This window comes from Fundulus heteroclitus, unplaced genomic scaffold, assembly GCF_011125445.2.
Source record: "Fundulus heteroclitus isolate FHET01 unplaced genomic scaffold, MU-UCD_Fhet_4.1 scaffold_100, whole genome shotgun sequence".
Classification (NCBI taxonomy): Eukaryota; Metazoa; Chordata; class Actinopteri; order Cyprinodontiformes; family Fundulidae; genus Fundulus; species Fundulus heteroclitus.
In genome coordinates this window covers 777,262-802,801 of record NW_023396466.1, presented here as the reverse complement: position 1 = coordinate 802,801, position 25,540 = coordinate 777,262, and the positions used below count along the sequence as shown (strand labels likewise).

Genomic DNA, 25,540 nt, shown 5'->3' with positions numbered 1-25,540 from the left:
TATGAGGATGCTTGACATTTCTGTGGTTTCTCCACTTGTCATTGTGATAATCTGTGATCTGTTTCTGCTGCAAACTGACATAAAACTAGAAGCTGTAGGCCCAAGTTAAAAATATACCAAATGAGCTGTGGATAAACAGAATCTTCTGGTATTATTTGGGCTGCATATATACAGTATCTTATTACTACTCACTACTACTACTACTCACTACTCACTGCTACTAAAGTGAAAAAATAAGTTAAAAAAGGACATCAATGCCAAGGGGTGTGTCATGGGGATAGTTCAAGATTTTTTAGATAAGGTTCTGTTAAAAAATATTTGCAGTTGATATCCTCCACTCCACACCCGGAACCGGATTCATGCTTTCGTATTGTTTACATCACATTCTGATCCTACCATCTTAATATTGCTGTTGAAATTGAGATTTCCAATCTAATGCTGCCTAGTTTTGGTAGCCTTAGATTCCTGCGTTTAGCTGTCAGCTGACACACCAGGTGTGGTCTTCTGCTGCTGTAGCCCATCTGCTTCAGGGTTTTCTGTGTTGTGCATATAGAAGATATTCTGCAAACCTTTGTTGCGACAGACATTTGTTTGAGCTACTTTTGCCTCCCTGTCATTTTCATAGCTGCTGCTCACTGGCTATGTTCTCTTGTTGGACCATTCCCTGTTTTTCTGAGAGGTGGCTGTGTGACAAAATCCCAGTAGATCAGCAGTTTCAGTTAAATCTCTTAAATCGGCTTTTGATCTCCACCCTGATGCTCAGTTTGAACTTTAGCAAGCCAGCTTTACCACACCTAGACACCTAATGTATTACCTTGCTGCAGGGTAAATGGCTGATTCGCTGTTTGTGTTAACAAGCTATTAAACGATGGATAGTGAGTTTATTTAGCCAACAATCTTGTATCGGCAACAAAATCTAAATCTAAAAGGGCCTGAAAATTGATGAGCTACAATAAGTTTGATAAACTGTCAATTTTTAGCACTTTTTACAATCATTTTACAAAAATGCATGACTACTTCTCGTCGTAGTTTCCAGTGGATGAATTAATCTTTCCTGTGTGGTCAAAACAGGTGATCCAGCGGATATTCTATGTGGTGAACCGCTCCTGGACGGGCCGCGTCACCATGACGGAGCTGCGCAGGAGCAACTTCCTGCAGACCCTGGCCCTCCTGGAAGAAGAGGACGACATCAACCAGATCACTGACTACTTCTCCTACGAACACTTCTACGTCATCTACTGCAAGTTCTGGGAGCTGGACACCGACCACGATCTCTACATCGATCCCAAGGACCTGGCAAGATACAACGAGCACAGTAAGGACGACGCAAACTTCAACACAGCATTTCCTCATTACATTTGTTCATGCTTTTTCATCCTTCTTGTTCCCGACAGCATCCTCAAACAGAATCATCGACAGGTTGTTTTCCGGCGCTGTTACCCGGTGAGTGAAAACACACGGAGGAGCTGATAACTTCCCTCTGAACGAGGCGCTGGATGCAGACAGTCTGTTTTGTCTCCAGGGGTAACGCCGTGCAGAGAGAAGGCAGGATGAGCTACGCTGAGTTTGTCTGGTTCCTCTTATCTGAGGAAGACAAGAAAAACCCGACCAGGTAATTGCACAGCTGCTCAGATGTCTGTGACTGACCATCTGTTTTAAAGTTTTCTGCCGTGCTCAGAAATGTGAACATCCACAGCCTACTGACTGTGTTCATTTCCCATTTGCCTCCGCAGCATAGAGTACTGGTTCCGCTGCATGGACGTCGATGGCGACGGCGTCCTGTCCATGTTTGAGTTGGAATACTTTTATGAAGAGCAGTGTGAGAGGATGGAGAGGATGGGCATCGAACCTCTGCCCTTCCAGGATTTGCTCTGCCAGATGCTTGACTTGGTCAAGCCTGAGAATCCAGGTTAAATATCTTTTAACTGCCTTCATTTTAGAGTCACACACCAACTCTGTTTTTGCACCTCTGCTAGAATTAAACACACAAATGCATAAATCTCCTGCAGGTAAAATAACCCTGAGTGACCTGAAGCGCTGCCGGATGGCCCACATATTCTTTGACACCTTCTTTAATCTGGAGAAATACCTGGACCACGAGCAGAGAGATCCGTTTGCAGTGCAAAAGGTGCCAATCCGCATTTCTTGAGTGTAACGGGATTTCAAATCAATTCCAGGAGAGAGAGATAAAAAAAAAAAAAAAATCTGAATAATTATTAAAATATTTAGAAACAATTTAGACAAATCATTAAAAATACCCTTCACATCTGAAGGAGCAAGTTTTACTTAAGAGGATTATAATTTTATTCAAACTTTTCTGACAGCAGGATTCATGTTTCCATCTGTAAATAATAGATTGCTGAATTTTCATTCGTGATAAATCCCTTTGATGTGTGTTTAGTATATACTTTTGCATGAATCTATGAAATACTCGAGCTGTATTTATTTATGTGGTTGTAAAAGATAAAAAAAATTGTGTTTCAGGACTTTGACAGTGAAGGTCCAGAGCCATCTGACTGGGATAAATATGCTGCAGAAGAGTATGAGATACTGGTAGCGGAGGAGACTGCGAATGAACAGCTTCATGAAGGGTACACACTAGTGCATTTATTACACAGTACCTTTCCAAATAATTCACACACCTTAAACTTTGTCACGTTTTGTCACATAAAACCACAAACTTTCATTTATTTGAATGGGATTTTATGTGAGAGACCGACACGAAGTATTGCGTAAGTGTAAAGGGAGGTAAGAAAACCACAAGAATTACAGTTTGCAGTTTGACATAAGCCATGATGGGGACAAAAAAATAAATCTGGGGAATAAGGTGCTTTAGACAGATGAGGAATAAAATAAATAAATGTACCTGGTTGTAAAGTGACAAAATGGGAGAGTTTTAAAGGAATATGACGTCTTCCCAAGCATTGTTCGTTTTAACAACTTATTTTTTAAAAAGTGGATTATTTGTAAAGACAACAGAATTTTTTTTAACCATTCTTATTATATAATTTTTTTTTTTTTTCAGGACATTCGATGATGACTATGAATGTGAGGAACTTCATGTACCGGGAGAGATTGGGAATAAAATGGAGAAACTGGTCATATCCGACCTGTCAGCATAAACCTCCTTACATGGAATCGCTGGGCTCCTGGGTGTGGGTGACACACAGGATCCAGGGGGGGGAAAAGGACATCCTGCCAGGCTCATTCAACACTGCGCGGCTGCCGGTGACTCTCATCAGGATGGAGTTTTTGAGTGTGTTTGTGTGCGTACACTTCTATTTTGTGGTGTGTATGTGATGCAGTTATGCATTCACACACATAGACAATACCGCCGCGCTGCTCTTCGATCCGTTTGAGAAGAAGACGGACAGTGAGGGTGGAGGGAAAAAAAAAAACTGCTTGATAAGCTCATGGGAGGATGGGAGAAAACTACTTAAATGTAAAAAAAAAACAACAATACTTTCTTTGTGAATTCTTTACTGACAATCACGCTAAAAGACAATCTTTTTTCTTCTTCTTTTTTTTTTTAAAGATTTTAATGTTGCTATGCCAAAGGTAGACTGACACAGAGGGACTTCTAGCTGAGAGCTCTTTAAAGTTATTAAAGCCACTGCCACCGAGGTTCTGCCGTTCTCTCCTCCCTGCGACGTACACACAGACCCCGGCCCTCAGGAACATGCTGTTTGTGCAGCTTGTCACTGCATTTCTGGTAAAGGAAGTTGTTAATACCCAAGTCCCCTCAGGGAGGGGTCGTGTAACAGTTTGGGGGCATTCACATCAGCACCTCCTCTCTGAGGCCACTATGCGCTACTGCATGCATGTCCTTCTGATGGTCGGTGCTGCCCTTTCACCGGGAGTCCCCCCCCCCCCCCGTTTGAAGTCGTGGACTGCAGCGTTCAAGCCCTGCGTTTGAGATGACGTCGAGGAAAAGGACGCACATGAAAAAGGAAGCATGCTGCCAGTCATGTCAAACTCTCTGGTAGGGTTGTCCAAACATTTCCACATGTAACCTCTGTGATAATGCAAACAGTGTTTTATTTTAGGATCTGCGTGTTCCTCCCTCCTGCTGGTCTCATTCAGCTTCCTTTCTTTATTTTTACACTTTTTTTTTTTATCTCTACTATGCTAGATCTAACGAGCAAAAAAACAACGAAGGTCTCCCGTCGTCGCGGACAGGCACGGCCCTGCTTTAGTTGGTGTTAAAATGGGTTGAAGGGTAAAATAAACGAAGGATTTTTTTTTTTATCCATCCACCATGTTGAACAGCTGTCCGTTTGTTAAACATATTTCATCCAGATGGTGTAAGTTACATAGATAGAAAACATCAATGTGCATCGTCACTGTTCCACACACATAAAATGAGTCGCATTATGAAGCCTCATATTAACACGCTGCAGTTGCAATTATGAGGTTAGTTCATTCTAAACATTCAGTCCTTTTTAGACATTTCTGCCTAGATCTTATTACATTAGAAGCCTACACTCGTTTGTTAGTGTCTTTTCCCTTATAGACATACACACAATGTTTCACAGCTTTTCTGACACCTTCTCCCAATAACTCAAACTTCATTATACTGATGTTTTTTTTGTTTTAGAATTTTTAATTTTCTTTTTAAAGGGATAGTTTAGGATTTTTGAAGTGCGCTTTTATAGAGTTTATATGCAGCTAAAGTAATGTCAGCAACTTTCCTGGGGTCATCATTTAGTAAATATCGAGATTAGTTGAAACTGGACGCTGAAGCTGTTGGCTAGTCTGAGACAGAACAACACCAACTTGGATTTAGAGGATCTAAAACAAGTTTAGTGCCAAAGGCTATGTAACAGGTGACATGTTGGCTATTTTCTTACTGAATGAAGCACAGTTTGGGAGCTAAACTTGTTAGGGCTTTTCTGGTCAAAGTAACTGCCTGGTATAAAAGTAAACCATTAAGTGGGGCAGGGGTGTGGCAAGCAAAGCCCTCCCCATCACGTGCACAGCCAATGATCCCAGTTTGATGTAGGTTCATCTTTAGTCTCCCTTCCCTACAGCACTTCACGGAAAGTTCAAACTCAGTTCATGTCGCAGCAGCATGAATAAATATTTTGGGGGGGGGGGGGTGAAATTATTTACTACATTTATTGTTCATTAGTGGCACTAATCAGTACCTGTGATTATAAATAATTCTTCAATCTAAGACCACAGCATTCCGCTTTGGTCTTAGCCCTTCTTGGACTAGCCAGTACCTTTGGCCTCAGAGACCAACTAATCCATATTTATACTAAATGACGACGATATTGCCTCCTTAAAAATTTCAAGCTATTCCTTTAAATGGCAGGATTTACTATGCTGCGCTCACAGGGACAAGTGCCTGTGTCTACCCGAGCTGGCAGCTTGTGTTGGCTTAGACATCGCTTAGGGGAGTGTGTTTTAGGAATGCTTGTTTGGTGTTGTCATTAAGGCTGTGCTGAATAGGTTTACACTGCACAGGTTTTAAATTCCTTAATTAGGAACAGATCTGGTCTTGTTGCCTCAGATTAACTGCTACATGTGTCCTCTTGTTGTACACAGTCTATATTGATAGGGTTGTAAAGATTTACAGCATCTACCTTAAACTCTGTAATTCTGCTTTATACCAATTGTAAGTCTGTCTTCTGTATCAAACTGTACTTTAACAGCTGTTATAATATAAGCCATTATGCCCTTCGAGCTATGATAAACCTGATTATTTTATGACGTGTCATGATTTGTATTGTTGTGCCACTGTGTGGCTTGGGAGGGGGGGGTAAATTATGGTAGATGTGTGTTTGTTAGTGTGCTAGATTTGTGGATTTTTATCACTAGAAGTAGATGAAATCCTCCTTTTTCCCATTCTGACAACCACACAAACGGAAACCTTTAAAGCGTTAACTCTCAGACGCATACTCACTCTCTGTATCTAAAAAGAAGTGAGTCGTTTTACTTAACTTTGCTGTTCTATGCAATGTGCCCCGGTGCTTAAATGTAACCAATCACAAAACGAGAGAAGCCATGCAGGATTTTAGCATTATGTCTCTGTAGAGAGAGATGCAGGAAGGACTTTTATTGTGATATTCTTCCTATTGTACAGAGAAGACACGAGGAGGATGTTCATTGTTGTAAATTGTGTTGGCATGGTTTTGTTCCTCCTTGCTTTGTTATTTGCTGACTTTCTTTCCCTTTTCTTATGCTGTCTCTATCTGAAATTTAAGGTTAATACATTTTCAATAAAGCTGCGCCATTATTCCTTCTTGTACAATTGGATGTTTTCTTCACACACCCACACATGCACACTCAACCACTAAATCAAGAAATCACTTAAATGGAACCTGTCTGACAGCATGAAGTGGGTTAAAGAAATGACAAGAAGCAGCACATCTTGTCCTGCTCTAAGGAAAGAATTGACTCAGTGACACCTTCCAACCTGGAAATTATTGCAAAAACCATTTGTAAAGCATCGGAGCTCTAGCGAAGGACATTAAAAGCCATTAAACACAAATGCAGAAAGCATGGAACAGTGGTAAACCTTGCCAGAAGTAGTTGCCCTACCACAATGACTCCAGCAACCCAGAACAATATTAAAAGCACCGCAGGTCTCATTTGCCTCAGTTATGGTCAGTTCTTCTGGGTCACTAGTTAATAAGAGACACAAATCTGTGAACTGTTGATACAAAGGAAAAAGGTGTGAGTAAAAATAAAGAATTTCTGAGAAAAAAAAAACATACCAAAAGTGAAACAGTGGTGGTGGTAATATGGTGCTCTAGGGCAGCTTTGTTGTTTTAAGACCTGGACTAATTTCTGTGATTGTCAGAAAAATGAATTCTGCTCTCTGACATAAAATCCCGAAAAAGAAAGAGCAGCCACCAGTATATAACCTTAAGCTTTGGTGCACCCGGATTAGTCAACAAGATGATCCAGAGCACACTAACATGTCTGCATATAACAAAGCAAAACAAAATGCTATTTTTTTTTGGGGGGGGGGGGGTGGCTGGTAAACATTTCAACACAATTGTCCAGAGATGCTGTAGAACACAGGTCCCGGCCCGTCGCGTTAAATTATCCGGCCCTCAAGAGCCAAAAAAAAAGGCATATCGTGTCATAAGGTAGAGGCATATATCTCTTTAAAGTGTATAAAGTGGCTAAAACTGTGCCTCCTGTAAGTGTAACCAATATCAACTTTCTTTGCAGATAAACTGGGCCTAAGGCGCTACTTTTATGTTACTGTGCATTTTTTATATTTCTATGTGAACTGGAATGAAATTATGTAATGAAAAGTCTCATCTATATATGTGCAATCGGCCCTTTTAATGACTTCATGGCGCCAAATTGGCCCCATATAGAAATAAGTTTGACACCCCTGCTGTAGAATGACTTTAAACTGATTGTCATGCTATAAAATCCTCCTATGTGGCTGAATTAAAACAATCACGCAAAGATTAGTGGGCAAAAATTCTTTTTGCACACACACACATATATATATATATATATATATATATATATATATATATATATATATATATATATATATATATATATATATATATATATATATGAATTGTAGATTTGGTTGTAGTTTGAAGCTTTTCCACTAGATGGCAGTAAAGCCATCTGGTGGAAACAGAGTAATGCGTTTAATTAGGCTTATCCCTCAGGGTGACTGGAAGCAGGATTATCTTCTGAGGGCTTATTGTTCTGAAAGCAACAATTGTTCCAACAATGCTGTAATAGCTGGCATGCCGCCATGCTGTGATTTGCACACGAGCAATTTGCCTCCCATTTGAATGCCAGAGTTGACTGCTCATTGTTTAAAAATGGCACCCGTGCTTGTTTTCCCACAAATGTCAGTGATAAAACAATTAACCAGCCAGATCTCTGTACCACCTCCTGGAGTCACAGGCGTTCCACTGACATGATTGCCAGCACCCACCCGCCGTACGCCGACGTGATTAAGTGATTTCACCCCACTGTGATGTCATGTAGGAAAGGTAATCTGTAAGAAGGAACACATGACTATGTTGGCAAGGAGAGAGCAAGCACAGATAGAGGCTGAACTTGAGCTTTGCATAAACTGTCTGGGAAATTACTGAAAAAGGGCAATGAAACAACTGGAATCAATTCATCAAATCAAGAAAAGAGCAAGGGAGACAGAAGGATACACTTGGCTAGCGTAGGCTCCCTGAGAAGGCCGAGGATTGACCTTGTTCTGTACATATCAGTGATACAAGAGACATGAGGTTTGGATTCAGCTGTCTGGAAAAGTTCTGGAACGAGCAACAACTGGAAATGATTCAACCAAGTGACTCAGTCGCAGAAAGTTTTTTGATTCTAACAATCGTCCCTGATGAATGCCAGACACCGGCTGGTTTGATAAAAGAAAAGCATATCAAAGTGGCTGGTACCATTAAAGACACTGTGGACTGCTGATGATAGAGTCAACACTATAGAAGTTCTACTCCGGGAAAATTATTTGATTTTATCCTCAACAGCACTAACCACAGTGAAGTTTTTAACGTCCTTTTCTGTAAGAAGAATCATGCAGTGAAATGTATCTGCTGTAAACAATAATAGTAGTGTTTTTTTTTTTGTCCAATCTGCAGGTCACATGTATTTTGATTTCACACCAATTTAATTATATTGTATTGTACAAAATGTGCTAAAATGTTAATCTACTTTACAATGAAAGATAGTGATTATGAGCCTTGGAAAATCATAAAAGCACATCAGTCCATCTATTTTATTTTTTCTTTTGTCTTTTATTGAAAACAATAATAAATCTCAAAAGCACACTGCCCTTGTTAGAAGAACAAAATTCCACCATGAAAAATACTTTTAGAACTTTCCATCTTTAATGTGGCAAATATAACCAAAAAAATCCATTGAAGAGCAAATACATTTGTCAATCCAGTAAAAGGGTTAAATAATCTGGTTGTATAACTGTGTACACCATTAAATAGCACTTAGTTTACTACCTCTCATGCCATTTTAGGATCCAGCCTTCTCTATTCACCACCTAACCTCAACTTTAGCCGATCAGATTGACCTAAAACAAAGTTTGAAGGAAGACATTAACTCATTTGCATCCTCAGTCCAAATGTATCAGTCAGGAAAGGAGTACAAAAAAAGCTCTGGAAAAAAACTGATGAAAGGGTAATATGAAAAATAGAGGGAGAGGCTTTTCGGAGACTGCACAAGACAGAAGGAACTGCAGGAATTTAAATAAAGTATTTTCCTGTATTCTATAGATGTTTGCACAATGCATAATGAAACCCAAACCTGGGCTACAGTTTTAAGAGTTATATTATTTTGAAGAAAAAAAAAAGAAAAGAAAAACACATTTACCCCTGTGCAATATTGCGCTGGTAGTCTTCTGCTGTAGGGCTACTTTCTTTTATGTGAAACTGTTTTTTTTTTTCATGATTTATGAAATTATGAACACTGCAAACACCAAGCAGTTTTCATTCAAAGCTTTCAGGTGAAAATCAGCATCCCAGTGAGTTCACACATATGTCCAAAACCCCCAGTTAAAAGAATCGCTCCCCAGAGAATTAAGGTTTTGGAGTAGCCTACTGAGAATCAAAACCTACATTGGGCACAAACAAGGAAGGGTCTTCTGAGGGTCATGCACAATATATGTCCCCACAATGTGATAGGGAACTTTTGCATTGGGTACTGTGGTCAGGTATTAACAGGTCAAGATGTGTGATGCTGAAGGACTGCGACCAAGTAAGTATTGAATACTGAAACTAAAAAAAGAATGCCCCAATAAAATATTAGTTGAAGGTTGTGAACACTATCACAGTCAGGTAATTTAGGAGCACCAAAGGCCATGCAGTAAAATATTTGTTTTCATTGAGTTCTGTCCTCTATTCCTAATACATTACCTTTTGCTAGTGCTGAACACTGCCCCAAACAAAGTGAAATTTTGCACATGCATCATTGGCAGTAAAAATTAATGTGATAATCTTTAATAAAAAGACATAAGGGACATAATCCACTGCCCCTAAACTGTAGCTCCCTTGGCCCGGTTTCATATAGAGCTCTGAAAACCGGTAAACATGCAGCACGACCCAGGACCGAGGAAAGATTTGAGACAGATTTGACATATTTGACTTATTTGACCAAGCCTTTTGTTATTTCACTGTTTGCCAAAAGTGCAAGCAGTGCTGCCTCCTGGCTACATGCACATTCGACGAGTGGTCACACTGAAAGTGAACTGCTTTAATTATTTTTTACCATCATTTGTTTGTTTCTCAATTCAGTTATGCAGGATAAGGACTTTGTCACGTGAACTAGACAGGTTAAAACACATACCGGGCAGAAACAGACGACACGTTTGATGTCCTGAATCAGCTTTTTTTTTTTTGTTGCAGTACTCAACAAACAACACAAAACAGACAAAAACCAAGAGCTTTTGGAACGGTGGAATGGGATTGAAAAAAGAGACAAAGACAGCGAGAAAGAGGGAGACAGGACGAAGAAAGGCAGGTCTGCTCTTGTTGGTGTGGGTAAAGATTTGCATTAACTCTTTTGAACCCGCGATGAAGGGAATTCCATCCACTTACACGTGGGAGGAAGTGGCTTACACACACACACACACACACACAGAAATGGATGCATGCTCCTCCACCTTCTGCCCGATGCCTCTGTGCTTCCAGACGACCTCTGCTGTCTGTCTCCCTGCGTCCATGAATGCAGCCAAGCACACATGCACGCTTAGACATAACAGATGCAGACAAATTCGTAAATAAAAAGACACACGTGTCAGATGTAAAAGTTAAGCAAGACATAATTAACATTTGGAAAACCGCACTGTGGCAATAGCAGCATTTTCCCACTTTCTCTTTTTTTTTTTTTTTTTTTTTTGCTCTGTCTGCTCCAGGAGCGTACAGTGCATATATCATCATATGGCTGGAGACATTCCGCCTACTTCAAAGACCTCTGGAGAGCTGAGAGCGGATGATTATAGAGACAGTGAGGTTTAAAGGCTCTCAGAAACGGGGGGAGAAAATCATTTTGATCATAGATGAATAGAAAGAAAGAGAGAGTAAGGAAACAGCTGGGATGGTGGTAAACATCTGGTAGTCGTGGAAGCCTGGCCCTCAGATATGAGGGGAAATGGCTGCACGGCTGCTCCAAGGTCTGTTCCTTCCAATCTTTCCTCGTCCGCAGTTCAACTAATCTGACTGGCCTTCTTTAAACGTGTCTCCCAAGGTTGCTCGCATCGTTAGCGCACTTAGTCAATTTAAAAGCGTACAAGCTTAATTTGGCAGACTGACCAACAAAATGGAAAAAACTTTCCATTTTGTTGGCAAAATCCTGGGAACATGTTTTTGATATTGTGTTACAGCCCTTATTGCGCAATTCACTTCTCTCCAGCAGAACGCGCCTCTTCGAGCTCGTCCCGTCATTTTCTGTTAATCCACGCCTCCCTTTTTTTTATGTAGTTCTGCAGAATTAGGATGATGAGACTGCAAAGAAAAATGTAAACTAGATTTCACTGGTGAGTCTTGACATACAGGAGTGACACACAAAAAACTGCACCTGTTGCCAATTAAATAAAAAAAAGAAAGAAAACCCACACCTACTGTAAAGCCACCTACTGTGCTTTGAACTGCCCACAACCCTTGAATTTTTTCCCCCACCCACTTTGACACATCAAACCACAAAGTTCAATGTTATCAGTAGGATTTTATATGGTAACACAACACAAAGTAGTATACCACTGCATACTAATGGAAGGTGGAGAAGTTGTCCATTCTTTTGTGATAACATCTGAAAAGTGTGACCTGCATTTGTATTTAACCTGCTTTTTCTGTGCATTAATCATTGAAGCATGCAAGAGGCCCAATGTAACACAACACAAGTACTGCTTTAATGCATGGATCCTGTATTTAACTGTTTTAGGCCTATTTGCAATCCATATTTGACTTTTAAAGTCCACGGGACTTCACCAAACGGCCTTGGCTTGGTTTGACGCGTACTACTCAGCACTGACGAAAGGGCGATGAGTGGACCGAGCACAAGGTTGACATCTCCTCCTCCACTGAACCACAAGTATAAACAGTACGTCGTCACACCACAGTCAGCATTTCACGGAAATACTGGAGACAAATGAAAAAAAAATAGACAAAACAAAAAGGAATGGGGAGAGAAATACCAATAGACTATATTGATAAACCATAGCACATGCAAATTGCTCTAAATTATCTGCTAAAAGAAAGGCGGACCAATAATGCTTATGTGAACAATGTTTAAAAGCCCCAGTGTCAAGGAAATGGCTTATACTTTTATATGCTGGTGAAGATTCTGAGTCATCCAGGTCATGGTCATTCCAAAAAAAGTAAAAAACAAGGCAACTGGACTTGTTTTCTGTAGTTGAAGACGTTTCGCTACCAGGAAGCTTTCTCAATTCAAAAGGTCTAGAGTAATGATGAGTACCAAGCTTTATACTACTGCCCAAACAACACTGTATATACTTTTATACAGTGTCTGAAATTAACACTCGCCAGATGGCAAATGTGAGCACATTCCATTTGTTGGGTAAATTGCAGAGGGCTAGCTGCCCCATTGTGAGTAAATAAATGTTTGTACCAAATAAGTTGTGTTTTTCAGTCATCATTTGGGTGGATGTTTCTTTATGTTCCTCTGCTGTCAGCTCATATGACAATAAATGCACACGAACACTCGCACATGTGACGCGAGAACGACAGCAGCTACGTCATGTCCGTTAGCTAACGACTAACGTTTAGCTCAGGCTAATTACGAAGCGGGATTACGTGGCGATATTCAGCAGAAGTCAGTCACAATTGATATTTAGGCCGGTAAAAAATATGCTTGACCGGTTGATTTTTTTTTTACATCTACCGGCCAACTTGGCCAGTGAATCAGGAAGTTAATTTCAGACACTGCTTGTATAGCACTATCAAGTCCAGGGGACTGCATAGCGACACTACTTTCAGTTTCATTCACCCATTCACGCACATATTCACACACTGACGGGGGTGAGCTACATTTATAGCCACAGCTGCCCTGGGGCAGACTGACAGAAGCGAGGTTGCTATACATCGGCGCCATCATCTGACCACCGTCAACAGGCAAAGCAGGTGAAGTGTCTAGCCTAGGGATACAATGACTGAGACGGTCGGAGCTTCTCTCCACCTAATCCAGTAAAATTTTCATAAATCTCAAATTGTTTTTGTCTATTCTCTGTGAAATTATCAAGTTTGCGGTTAACCAGTTCGGGTATTTTAGATTTTGAGGTAGAAGTAAATAATTTCACATTAATAATGATTAAAACTGCTAAATAGCTCTTTAATGTAGGGCCAAATCTGAATGATCAAATCACCTACCAACTTCAGCATTGTTGGAATGCTAAGGTGTGCGGCCATGTTGTCTCACAGTCTTTCCCCTGTGGGCAATACAGGGTGTGTGAACTCCACACCAGCTGTGTTTCCATCAATGTTTTTTTATGCGCATATTAGAAAATGCTGATGGAAAGGGCAAAATCTGACATGACTTCCTCAATTTTGTAAAAATGTTTTTGGGCTCGCTTGAGTTTTTTTTTTGTTTTTGTTTTTTTTGGCTTTTGTGAAAAAGAGTTAAATGCTCTAAAGAGGAGATAGAAACACATTTGCTGAATGAATTCTGACATCGCAAACATTTATCTCACATGACCAATCAGCTGTTTCTGCCGTCAGCGTCTTCCTGGATTTCCCATGACCCGCATAGAAATGCACTTCTTTCTCTATGTCTCCGGGCTGAATGTAACATCGCCAATACCAGTCAGCATGACAGAACAGAAAGGTCTTCGGGGGACACAGGTAACTATATTTAAGTGCTTTTGCTACCCCTTGACTGACTGTCACCCTGAGCAGTGAGACACAACACTGATATCCGATGGCACTGCTGAAAAAGGCTACATTTTTCACTCAAAGCAGAGCTACTCGTCACCGTAAAGTTGGCCTTTAGGCTGAAGCTAAAGGACTTACAGCACCATCAGAAGCATGAGCAGCCTACACCGTTTAGTTGCTGGAAATATTTTTTACGGTGTTCTGCAAGAGCACAACGAAATTGTTTTTTTGGACCTTCTGTCCTTTAAATTATCTCCCACTGAATGTAAAACTCACAGTTTTCAATAAAGATTCTCTCTACCACATGACCCTCAGATAAAGGAGCAAGGTTGTCTTATTTGTCCCTTCAGGGAGGCCTTTTACTCAGACAACATTGTTTATCCAGCAAGGAAGAGTGCACAGCAGCACCTTACATGGAGGCTCTTTGGTCTGCCAAAACATAGAACTCATATTTTGAAGGAGGCAGAATGACTGCGACAGCTGTTGGTTGGTCACAAAATCCCTTGATTGAAATCCCTACAGGTGCTTGGATACAGGTACTTACAGATTAACTTCTATACAGAAAAACCCTATTATTATCCTCAGCTGTCACTTTATACAATTTGTATTAAAAAATACTGTATATTCTTCAGTGATGGTATCAAGGCGTTGGTTGTTTGTACCTGTAATACTTTATCGGTTGGTTTTGCTGTTCTTTTTACATCTGTCTTTGCAGGTGAAGAAGCAGACTCATAGGATGTTATATTGCTCTCTCCCTTTTCTCGCCTCTTTCTCTTTCACTTTTTCTCCCTTTGGGCATTTTCTCATCTGTTTCTCTTCCTTTTTTTTCTTCTTTCACCTTCCTGTTTCAGTGTCCATTTAACATGAAATAGTCCCAGCATAAAATCTAATAAAGCTTCTTGCATATATAAATCAAGCTGAGACCTATGGCGAAAGCAGCAAGGCTCCACTTGTGAAAGTAAAATCTCTTGGGCTCACTTTGGCATTAAGACAACAATTCTTGTTGCCACGTTGCCAGACTGGACACACAAAAGAAAAGAAAAAAAAAAAAGAAAATCCCTTGATGAATATGTGTCAGCTGAGAAAATCGCCTTCAACTACAAGCACCTTTACTTTGATGACCACAATTTCTGAGTTTATTATGTCCCAATTATTTAGTAATTGCGAGAAAATCGGGGGTTTGCAACAAGGATACAAGCAAGCAGCTTTTCTCTGTGGTGCCTTGCAGAAATCTGCATGTCCTTCGAAGCTTTTTGATTTCATGTGATAGACCAACACAAAGGAAGGCATAATTGGAAAATGAAAGCATAATGATGGTTTTCAAAATTTATACCAATGAAAAGCGCAAAAAAGTCTTTTGGGTTGTATCTCTACCAGTATTACACATCTACCGTTTTATGCATCATGTATTCCTCAAGCTCAGTTCTATAGTGTCTTTGAACATTATCAACACTTGCATTTTATCCACTCCCTTGTAGCTCTGGCTGTATGCTTACTGTCCTTGCAGTCTCAAGTGTTTTGGAGCATCTAAAAAGATATTTTCCAGGATATCTGACCAGCCTTCTTGTCTCCTCTGAAGAAAAGCCTCCCCACACCACTATGTTTTACCTTACAAAATTTGCAGCCCTTTTCTGCACACACAGATGGTAAATGGCTTGTTCTTGTATCACACTTTATCAAGTCTGACAACCCCAAAGCGCTTCACACTACAGTCAGTCATTCATCCATTCCCACCCTGACGGTGATGAGCTGTGTTTGTCGCCAGCTATGTTTGCTTCGAAACCAGCAACCGGTTACAGGACGACCTCCTTAAGTCTTGCACCATCGTCCCCTCACCTGTGAACATTATCAACACTTGCAACTAATTCAAAATTAGATTTATGGTTTGCATGAAGGGCAAAATGTAAAGTTATGATAACATTTGACTTGGGCACCTTGTTCCATAATTTAGCTTTTTTCTCACCACTCTTCCATAAAGGCCAGATTTGTGGAGCGCACAACTAATAGTTGTCCTGTCAGCAGATTCTCCCACCTCGGCTGTGGGTCTAGGCCAAGATGCCCAGGGCTCGGGATATTGTTTGAATGCCTAATCCTGTTTGCTACTTTTTCACAACTTCATCTCCAACACGTCTGCTTTGTTCCACGGTCCTCATGATGCCGTTTGTTCACTGATGTCATCAAACAATGTTCTGAGGCTTTCATGGAACCGCTGGGTTTAAACTGAGATTGGATTTCCTTTAGGGCAATCAGAATAAAATAAGAAGCAGACCAAACTTGTCATTTCTTTGTGAAAATCATCTAAATAAAAAATTCCCCTTCCACTTCAGCTAAGCAACACTCGGTTAATCAATATAATCTTGCATAAAATCTCACACAAAATACATTAAGTTTTGCGGCTGCAACCTGACCACATGTGAAAAGGTTATAGGGGTATGAATTATACTGCAAGGCATTTGGATTTGGGACCTTCGGTTGTAAACTGAGGACATATTTGCTCTTTTATTCCTTATTTCAAATTTCACATGTTATCATGGAAATGATGCAGCATGCATAAGACTGTAAGTGCCATGACATAAGGCAAGAAGTTAATTTGCTTGTGTTGCATACCAAATGAGATATTCAAGACGCACTCATTTTGCTGCACCTTAAGTTTAGTGACCGCTAGGATTCAGCTAAAAACCTGGATTGCCGTTTGTAAAGAACTGCTTTATGGTTTATAAAAACAACAACATTTTTTGAAACACACAAATACTTTAAACGGGTTTTTGTTGTTGTTTCTTTTATAACTATAAAGCTGTAATCCTTTTGATAATTCAACACTTTGTTTGACTCTTGCAATATTTTGTTACCGCCGCTAGGGGGCTCTACTTTCAGCATGTGTGTGCACATAAAGAAAGTTGTTTCTTTGCAAGACAACCAGCGTTTTGTCTGACATCATATCAGTCCTTTTTTGACTTAAATCTTGTTTTATTAAATTATGCTGCGCTCACTTTGAATCCTCACCAGGATAGTGTCCCACTCAATGACTTTACAGTTTTCTTAGTGCAGTTGCTGGAATGTGAGAGTGTTTTTGTATGTCTGCCAGCGGCACAGAGAAATCTAGAACTCGGGGGCAATGAGTGTATTTGGCTGAGTCCGCTTGCTTGAAAATACAGCAAGGATTACCGCTGGAGACAAGTATGTATGAACTGGCAAAACGACTCGAATGTCTTTGCACTTGATCTTTAAGGTGCTTCTGGTTCTGTCAATGCAAAATAAAGCAATGCCATGCTCATTTAAGTTTTCTTTCTTTCTTTCTTTTTATAAAGTATCCAATATAAAATTGAAAAAATAAATAAAAACGTAGTTCAGGTGGTGGCTGTAAATAAAAAAGGTCTTATTGTGCGTTTGCATAATTACCTCAGGGATTGTCAACATTCTTTAACAATTAGCTTTACAAGAACAGGGGAGAACAGGGAGAACATGGAAATTAATGAGGAATTCCCACCAAAGCTTTGCAGTTCCACTTTATATAGCCCACAACTGCATGATTTCAATGTGAAAAGGAAGAACTGAAAAGCACGATAGGTCGCCTTTAATCTAAACTTGTGAATTATATGTTTTGCACAAGGCATATGTTAATAACACTTTACTATACTAGAATTCCATTTTTATTTCAGGGACCGAAATATCCTCTTCTGCATCTAAAAATTGTTTCTGTACAGGAAGTGAGTCATCTCCATTGCCCATTGGTAACAACGTCATTTTATTGGAATTTCCTTCACTGCTGTTTATGGTAGAATATTTCTCCAGGATGCATGGATCACCAAGTTGTGGCATGAAGAAAGGATTTTCAGTAGGTTAAAATGTGTCAGGCATAAAACCAGCAGTTCAAAACTTGGAAAAAAAAGGAAACTTTTCTGTGTTTTGGAGGTGCTACTTCAGAGATTTGGTCAACTTGACACACGTACAATCTAAAGGATAACTTATTGTGCTTAATGTTTATTCAAGAAATATATAGAACGAAAACAAAGCAAGGTAATAACTTGTGTCTCCCATAACTTTCTGTGATATAGACATGCTTTGTGACAGGAGATGCTCTCCTGCTGCCATGGACTGGACACTCTGAGCGCATTGACACAGGTCAGAGCAGACCATTTGCTCCTGGTAGTTGTGGTATGAAGACAGCGAGCGTGTCGACATGAAAGGGACAGTGGAGTAATCTGAAATCGGCCTTGGTTGTGTTTGCAGAAGAGTTCGTCCACCCGTCGACGTGACTATTCCGCATTGATTTCTTATTAGGGGGGGCATCATTTATGGTAAAGAAATAGACACGTGGTCCCGTGTCCAGATATGGTCTTTCCGGGATTTTTCTTCTAGTTTGAGACTCTTTTAGTAAAATACGTGAAAAAAGATATTCATAATTTAGGAGTATTTATGTAACCCTACTGTATTTGTCCTGATGTTTTATTTTTTATGTTTCTAATTATTATTGTTCTCCGCTAAATGGCTTTGACCATAACAATAACTGATATTCTGCTTTTATATGTCATGTTTTCCTTTAGCTATTAGTGAAATTTATTACTCTAATTTATCAAATGTGACTGTTTATACTCTGGTATATGTGTTTCTAATAATCTGCTAAAATACCTAGGAAGTAAGTAATGCCTAGTCTCCAAAATGAAGGGAAAAACGCTTCAACAAATGGAAGGATAGGAGTTTCCCTTTATGAAATGCATTTCTGAAATAAAGACATTAAAAAAATTAAATAAAAACAGCATTCTAATTAATTTAGACGCCTCTACAGGATGGAATTAGTCCCACACAAGAATGGCAGCTTTCTCAGTGCGCTGCCTACATTACGGTAACGGGGGGGGCGGTTCTCTGAAAATCCATGTGCGTCGCTTTTGATTGACATGGCGGAGTCTCCCAGTACGACTTGCGCCGCGCCAGCAGACAGGCAGGACCCGATCCTGGGAATAAAAAAACGCGCAGCCCCGTCTGTCTGAAGATTCTTTTATTACCGCGAGGTGAGTCTTTTCACACTTCTTACAAACTACGTTCAGAAAGAGACCGAGTCGACGCCAGCGGAGTGAGCAATTGGAAGAGTAACAGTAAAAAAAGAAAGAAAGAAAAAAGTTTTCCCAAGTGCGCGTCTGTGTGTATGTGAGGTTGGGGAGCCGAGCGATGACGCCGGCAGTCTGGGCCACTTGGCCGTGCGCAGATTAAGAAGAGAAGGGAAAACTGTTCCTCCGCTGTGGAAAGGGACCGGAGGAGGCTGCGAATCGAAACTTTCGGGGACACATTTGCCGATCTTTCTGTTCCCGGTTACTTTGAAACAAGAGGAAGAAGCAGGAGAGCGGGAGGGGATTGCGCGAGTGGATGGTGCGTTTGGAGCCTGCTTCGCTCTCTGCGGTTCCTATTTCTCAGCTTTCGCGAAAGAATGTGTTTTTTTGTCTCCGAGGTCTTCAGAAGGAGTGAGTGCGCAACAGGAGAAAAAGCTTCCCCCCCCCTCCTCCTGACGCGCATTGCCAACAGGGCGCAACTGTTGCCTTTGCTTTTCTTGTGTGGAAAAAACAAAAGAACGTCTTGCCTGCTTAGAACGTTGTTGTTGTTGTTGTTGTTGTTGTTTTGTTTGGCAGTATCTTTGAACGGAAGATGCTGAGCCAGTTACATTCGACAAGAGAGCTTTGGTTGCGAAATCACTGAACTGACGCTTTATAGGGGCATATGGCGTTGGATAACTGGTGAGAAACGGTGGATGGGGGGCTGGGCTGAAGGGGGGGTTAGCGTTGCAGCGACTTTCCGTAGAGTTTCTGTGCGGTTGCAAAATGCAGTAAAAAAAAAAAAAAAAAAAAGGGCTTTGGGAAAGGAAAAAAAATCCCAACTCCAGCATATCCTAGCATTCCTTCCAGCCAGCCTGTCTGCCTCCCTCTCTGTCTCCCCCTCTCCCAGAAACGACTACGTGTCTGTTTGCGCAGGGAAGACAAATCCTCCTCTCAGCCTCCGATGCAGACGTGGAAATCAAACATTGGCCTCCTGCTCAAAACGATCGATTATCTTGACTTCCACGTCCCCTCCACCCCCCCACCCCCCTCCTCACCCACAGGGAGGAGGACAGCTCACAAGCCTTAAAACTTACATCACCAAAGTAAAGGTGGTGCTGCTGCTGGAGCACTGAATGAGAATCCAAGGTGCAGAGGTCTTAAATTCCTGGTAGTCGGGCTTTTTGCCGTTTAATAACGGGACTGAGAGGTTTTCATTGTTCAGGCTGTCATCATTAGTCTTGGAGCTGGGGTGGAGGGTGGGGGGGGGGGGGGGGGGTGGAGCTGGAACTGGGCCTCTGCTGGATCCTGGATCCAGTGGGCATGTTGGAGAATATAGGTTCTGGGAAGATGGAGCAGAGTTAAAGTGACAGGCTAGGTTTCTGTAGAAATCAATCAAAATCACTTCATATGTGAGTTGTCACCCATAGAACCCCCCCCCCCCCCCCCCCCCCCCAACACCACTACACACACACACACACACACACACACACACAAACACATAACTGTACCGTTTGTATCATTCTTATCCTGTAAATTGGGATGGTTTTAGATATTCTCCTCCTCACACCCTTGTACCTTTGGTCCTTTCTCTCTTTTTCGGGTACAAAGTGGTTCAGGTCAGGCTCCTCGGCCAAGCTACAGTATGCTGGAGGAAGCTCTGTATCCCTTCTGGTCAGGGAATGCCTTAGCATCCCGCCAAGTTAGCTGGAGAATCTCGCTGGGGATCAGGGATGTCTTGGGTTTCTCCCCTGGACATCCCGTTTGTCCCCTGAGCCGATCTCTGATAAGCGCAAGACGACGAATGGTTAATAGTTAGACAGTTAGTCACCTTTATTCACTTTGGTAGTTTTCGGTGTTTTGCAACCAACGTCTCGGTGCAAGAAATGATGCCATCAAGCGTGCGCCGCTTCCTAAGCAAACTTCAGAAGTCTTTACGATCCCCCGAGGGCAGTTAATGTCACGGCACCAGTTTAAAAACAAAAACGACACATGTGAGAGGCGCAGGAATAAAATGAGTTGTTGGGGCTATTAGTCTAACCTCTTGGCACAGATCTCTGACGGTGAGTAACGGGATTTTTGACCGACCCCCCCTGCTCCTTTGTGCAGCTCAGTCATGCTACTTAAGGCTGCGTCAGCGGTTTTTCCGCGCACAGTTTGGCAACCAACCAGGTGGACGTGTCCTTCCCACTTTCAGAACCGACGCCATAAAGTCATTTTCTACAGCGGTTAGATTGGTGCCCTCGTTGCTTCGGCTCTTTCGTATGACACGGTTGTGTTCGTGGCGGGGCCCTGTTGTGCCCTCCAGGTAAATGTTTCGTTACCATTTTTACGATGTGATTTAACATATTTTTTTTATGCTCAACATCTATTGTGAGGAAACGTAGTTATCTGACTCTGATAAAAATCTTATTTCTAACATGGAGGGATGGGGGTATGTATTGGCTGTGCCTTAGTGATGTCGTCGACTCAAATATGAACAAAGCTGAAATAATATTATCATCTCTTTGGTACGATTTGAATTTTGTTTAATCCTGCTGTAAAAAAAAAAAAATCACAGTATCTACCTCTTTATATGCCCGTGTTGGCATCTTTTAATAATTGACGTTTCACACAGATATCCTCGATTTTTTATTTTTTATTTTTTTTTTGTGAAGGGGTAGTCGGGGTGAAGGAGACGCCGAGGAATCCGATCCCAAACACATGACGTCAGATTACATTCCTTTGGTAAAAGGCTGATGTGGCCCTGATGTTTTGCGCCCCCACCTTCTTTTTTTTCCCCCCTTTGAACAATCTCATATGTGACTTTTTAGGGGGATTGTTCATGAAGGGGGTTTAGAAATGAATGAGGCTGCCCCCCCCCCCCCCTCCACCCAACCCCAGCTGAAAAGCCGTGTTTAGGTTTGGAGTGCTGAGGAATTCGCCCCGTAGAGCATGAATGAGCAATTTATTTTGCTTCCAGAAGTCAGGAGCCTCAACAAAGGTTCAGAGGAGTTTAGGAAAGCTTTATTTCGGGTTCATGTTAGAGATAATAAAGCCATTCATTTTCCTCCTTTGTTCTGAAACGCTCTTTTTTTTACGTATTTAACTACCAGTCTAACTCAGGTTTCAGCAGGTAAGAAAGGACGGCACTTGGGATTTGCGGAGGCCTCCCCGCTCTTCAGCCCTGAATTCAGCCGTTCTTTCTTTTGCGATTCCTTATCAAAGTCTGCAGCTTGCAATCCACGTTATTATAAGGCGGCGATTATAATGAATGAGTGTTGTGGAGCCGTTCACAAGTCTGAATCCCTATTTTTCACGGATCAAATGCTGGCCTTCTCCCAGCCGACACATGCTCTGTAAGGTTCAGATGCTTCTGTCCCCAGAAGTTTGATGCTGTTGGAGTTCAACGTTCACACACAGTGTGGGTGTTAGCGGAGGTCACAGCTTTTCGATTTAAACGAGCTGTAAGTGTTCTGCTCTGCTGATCTGGCATTTTAAGTAGCTATATGAAATTTTAATCTACTTAAAATGAATTTGTTTTAAGTGGATTAATTTTAAGTAGAAAGGGGGATTTAATGCGTATTTCTTGACAGCGTCCTCAAAGAGGACTGATTCCTTTTTTTATGCTTTCGGTTTATTGAGGGATGGCCAGAGTCTGCATTTTTGTTGTTTTTAAATAAGCAGCATCAAATTCTCACTGGTTGATAACCTTGAGTCAAAACCCAGTATTTACACAATAGTTGAAAGCAGAAATGCACAATACAATCAATACAAAAAAATATAAAAATAAAGCGACCATGTTCATGCACTTGGCAAATGTTATGTTAGGTTGGCCTACTGTACTCAAAACGGTTTAATTTAATGTTTTAATGTACTTTCTACCTGAAAATGTGCCTTTCAAACAGTTTGGAAAGCTAAGGATGTACGACAGCATGACCCAAGCAGATTTTATTGCTTACGTAAGCTTGTGATTCTCTCCCCCTCCTACTTTTCTGATCAGGACATTTCTTTCTGCATGTGGGATTGAATCCATCACCCTGAAGTTATTTGAAAAAACAAAAAGAAACAGCTGTCCAGAAAGCCAAAGATGGCAGGCTTTGTGGCTTTCACACTTTTCACACAGGCCTGACTCACACCCTGTGTGCGGATGTATTGGTGTGCCTTTGGGGAAGTATTACGGCTAAAACGTTTAATCCGGTTTAAATGGTTGTTGTTTTTGCTTCCAGTTAAGGGTTTTGATTTAGGATATAATTTATGAGTTCTTCGTGCTGAAAGAGAAGTCTATTTTTTTGATTAGCTAATTAAATTGGCTTATGTTTTTTTTTTTCAGGAAAAAGAAGCAATACATTTTTTTCACATTTAGGGACTCAGTAATTCCAAACCTTTTTTTTTTTTTTTTTTTCTTTTTTTTTTTCCCTCATTGTTTCGTAAAGACTTGTCGCTCTCTAACCGCAGAGACGGTCTGTGTCTCTCTGCTCTCTACCTGCACCAGCTTGTGGTTTTCCTTCTGGCCCAATAAAAACCTCTGGTACGCCTGGTCAAAATGAGGTCAGGGAAGGGGCAGGGTGATACTTGTCATTGTGTGTGCACACTTGTCTCTGTGAATGGTAACCTAGAACATGTTATCCAAGGGGTAATGTTACCGAGCCTTGCTTGTGTATCAGGGACAGAGACTGGAGGTGTGGTAGAGTTACTTAGTGAATATAATGCTGCCCTGGAAAGACTGTGTGGACACGTGAAAGAGGAGAGGAAGTACAATAATAATAACAATATAAAAAAAACAAAGTCCAGGCCATTTGGATCTCTATGGTTCTTGATGGAGCGCTATTCTTAAATTGTATTGCAAAAAAATGATTATCCACCAGTCAATGGTTTGTAGACAATCTCAGTTTTTTGGGAATTTTTTCATTCAGATTTCTGTTGAGACAAGTTGCTGTAAGACTGACTTTTACTGTTATTTAAACGATTCTAAATCACAGAGCTAACCGTTCAAGCTGTCTTTGGTGTTGTATTGTTGATTAGCGCTAAAAGCCTTGTTAGCATTAATAGCTGTAAACAGCTGTCTCTGTGCAGCTTCCCTATAAGTTGATCCTAAACTTAATTTCCCAATTCTGCCGACTAATTAATTTTATTTAACTAACTAATTTCCTAATTCAGCATATTCTCGGAAAGCACGAGTTTATAAACCAGGGCACCTGTGTTGTACGTTCAGCCTCGCTGTTATCAGCGGAAGTCTGGCTCACTGTTAGAGCGTCCTTTACCAATGGCCCACATGTCTCCCTGGTGCACACGGTTTCCATTTAAAAAGCTACCTGCAGCTTTTGTGTGTCAGCTTCTGTGCACACTAACTTCGTTTGAAATCAACCTCACTGATACCGAAAACAGCTTAGTTCGATTTCACAGTATTTTTGCCTTTTGTATGCAAATGGACTGATATTGGACTTTTTGGACTCTATTTGAGTCTTGTCAGAACCTAAAGACTATTTGCAAGTATTAAGCCAAAACTGCAACAAAACTTAACTGAACAAACATGAATACATTTTCTTCATACTGAGAGTAAAGAGCAATTTGCCTGTTTGTTGTAAATATTTGCAACTGCAAAAAAAAGCAATACAGCCATGGGATGGAAAAGTGGAATTTTTTTTTATATATATATCTTATACCATTCTATGCCTAGGTAAAATCTAATAGTCCATCATGCTTTTAACTGGTACTGAGGGTGGCTGTTAAAAACAATTATAGTTTATCAGCAGTCCATTAAAAAAAGTGATGTCCTCCCAGAAACTGGTGCGCCTGCTTGAAACTTAACATCTTTACCTCTCTGTAAATCTGGAGCTTTTATGAACAGTGCTGTTAAGTTGCACCACCTGTTTTTGCAGATGCCACTGTTGTATGTTTTTTTTCTGCTGCTGTAGCCGAGGTGGCGCTTGCTCAGGTGAACGAGCCCGCGTCCTTGTGCGTGAAGAGAGGCATCGCGTCGGAGGTGGTCAGGCGTTCCCCTCCTGTGAGGTCTCTGGGAGAGCTGTCAAGGGGGAGTTGTGGTGCCCCTCCCCTATCTCTCTGCTGTCTTCTCCTTGTGATCTTTTGTGAAAACACGCTGTGAAGCAGGGCGGATGTGACGCCTTACAAAGAGCTGGCTCCATCTTGATATATGGTGCGTTGTACATGCTTCTTCTGCTGTGTGGCGCAACTTTACACGCTCAGAGTTGCTTATGCATAACGCTCCAGGTGTCGCTGAGGAAAGGGACAGAATGCACAAGGTGGCACCAAACGTGAGCTGCAGTCATGTCATGTGGTTTTAGGAGATGGTTAGGGTGGAGGTTTGGGGGGGGGGGGTCTGTGTTTGCTGTTGCATTTTGCATCCTGTTTTTAATTCATTAAAACCGGAAAGCACTTGTATGGTTAAGCCATGGGCATTGCCGTGCAGCGTAAACCGTTGCAGGTGTGAAGCAGAAGCGTGCATAGAAACTTTTGCCCTAATTCAAAGACGGCAGCTGCTTATCTGCTCCGTGCTGCTTTCACTTTCTATTTCCCAGCTTTTTCCCCTCTGTTTTCTCTGCACGTTTCTTGCTCCTGTATTCTCTCTGTCTCTTTATGTCTGTCTCTCGCTGTCTTCTTCCCTCCGTCCCTTAGCTCTTTTTTCTCTCCTCTATGAACGGTGGCTTTTTTGTTGAAGTATCCCAGCAT

The 25,540-nt window shown here is 41.2% G+C and overlaps 2 protein-coding genes across 7 annotated transcripts in view; both read left to right on the top strand.

Annotated features, from left to right (window-relative positions):
- The window catches only part of ppp2r3a (protein phosphatase 2, regulatory subunit B'', alpha), a 39,259-nt gene extending 33,006 nt beyond the window's left edge, over positions 1–6,253 (top strand). For 3 of the 5 annotated variants that reach the window (XM_036128563.1, XM_036128564.1, XM_036128565.1), the window contains exons 6-12: positions 1,072–1,315; positions 1,395–1,443; positions 1,523–1,612; positions 1,734–1,909; positions 2,010–2,128; positions 2,485–2,591; positions 3,026–6,253. In XM_036128563.1, coding sequence (XP_035984456.1) covers positions 1,072–1,315; positions 1,395–1,443; positions 1,523–1,612; positions 1,734–1,909; positions 2,010–2,128; positions 2,485–2,591; positions 3,026–3,122 — 882 coding nt within the window. In that variant the 3' untranslated portion in view covers positions 3,123–6,253. The remainder of the gene's footprint in view (positions 1–1,071; positions 1,316–1,394; positions 1,444–1,522; positions 1,613–1,733; positions 1,910–2,009; positions 2,129–2,484; positions 2,592–3,025) is intronic. The other 2 variants (XR_004928155.1, XR_004928156.1) reach the window with 2 other exon arrangements.
- Positions 6,254–18,752: 12,499 nt separating this feature from the next.
- Positions 18,753–25,540, top strand: part of LOC118558112 (fibronectin type III domain-containing protein 3B-like) — a 67,579-nt gene continuing 60,791 nt past the window's right edge. For both annotated transcript variants that reach the window (XM_036128580.1, XM_036128581.1), the window contains exon 1: positions 18,753–18,856. The gene's annotated coding sequence lies outside the window, so the exon portion shown is untranslated. The remainder of the gene's footprint in view (positions 18,857–25,540) is intronic.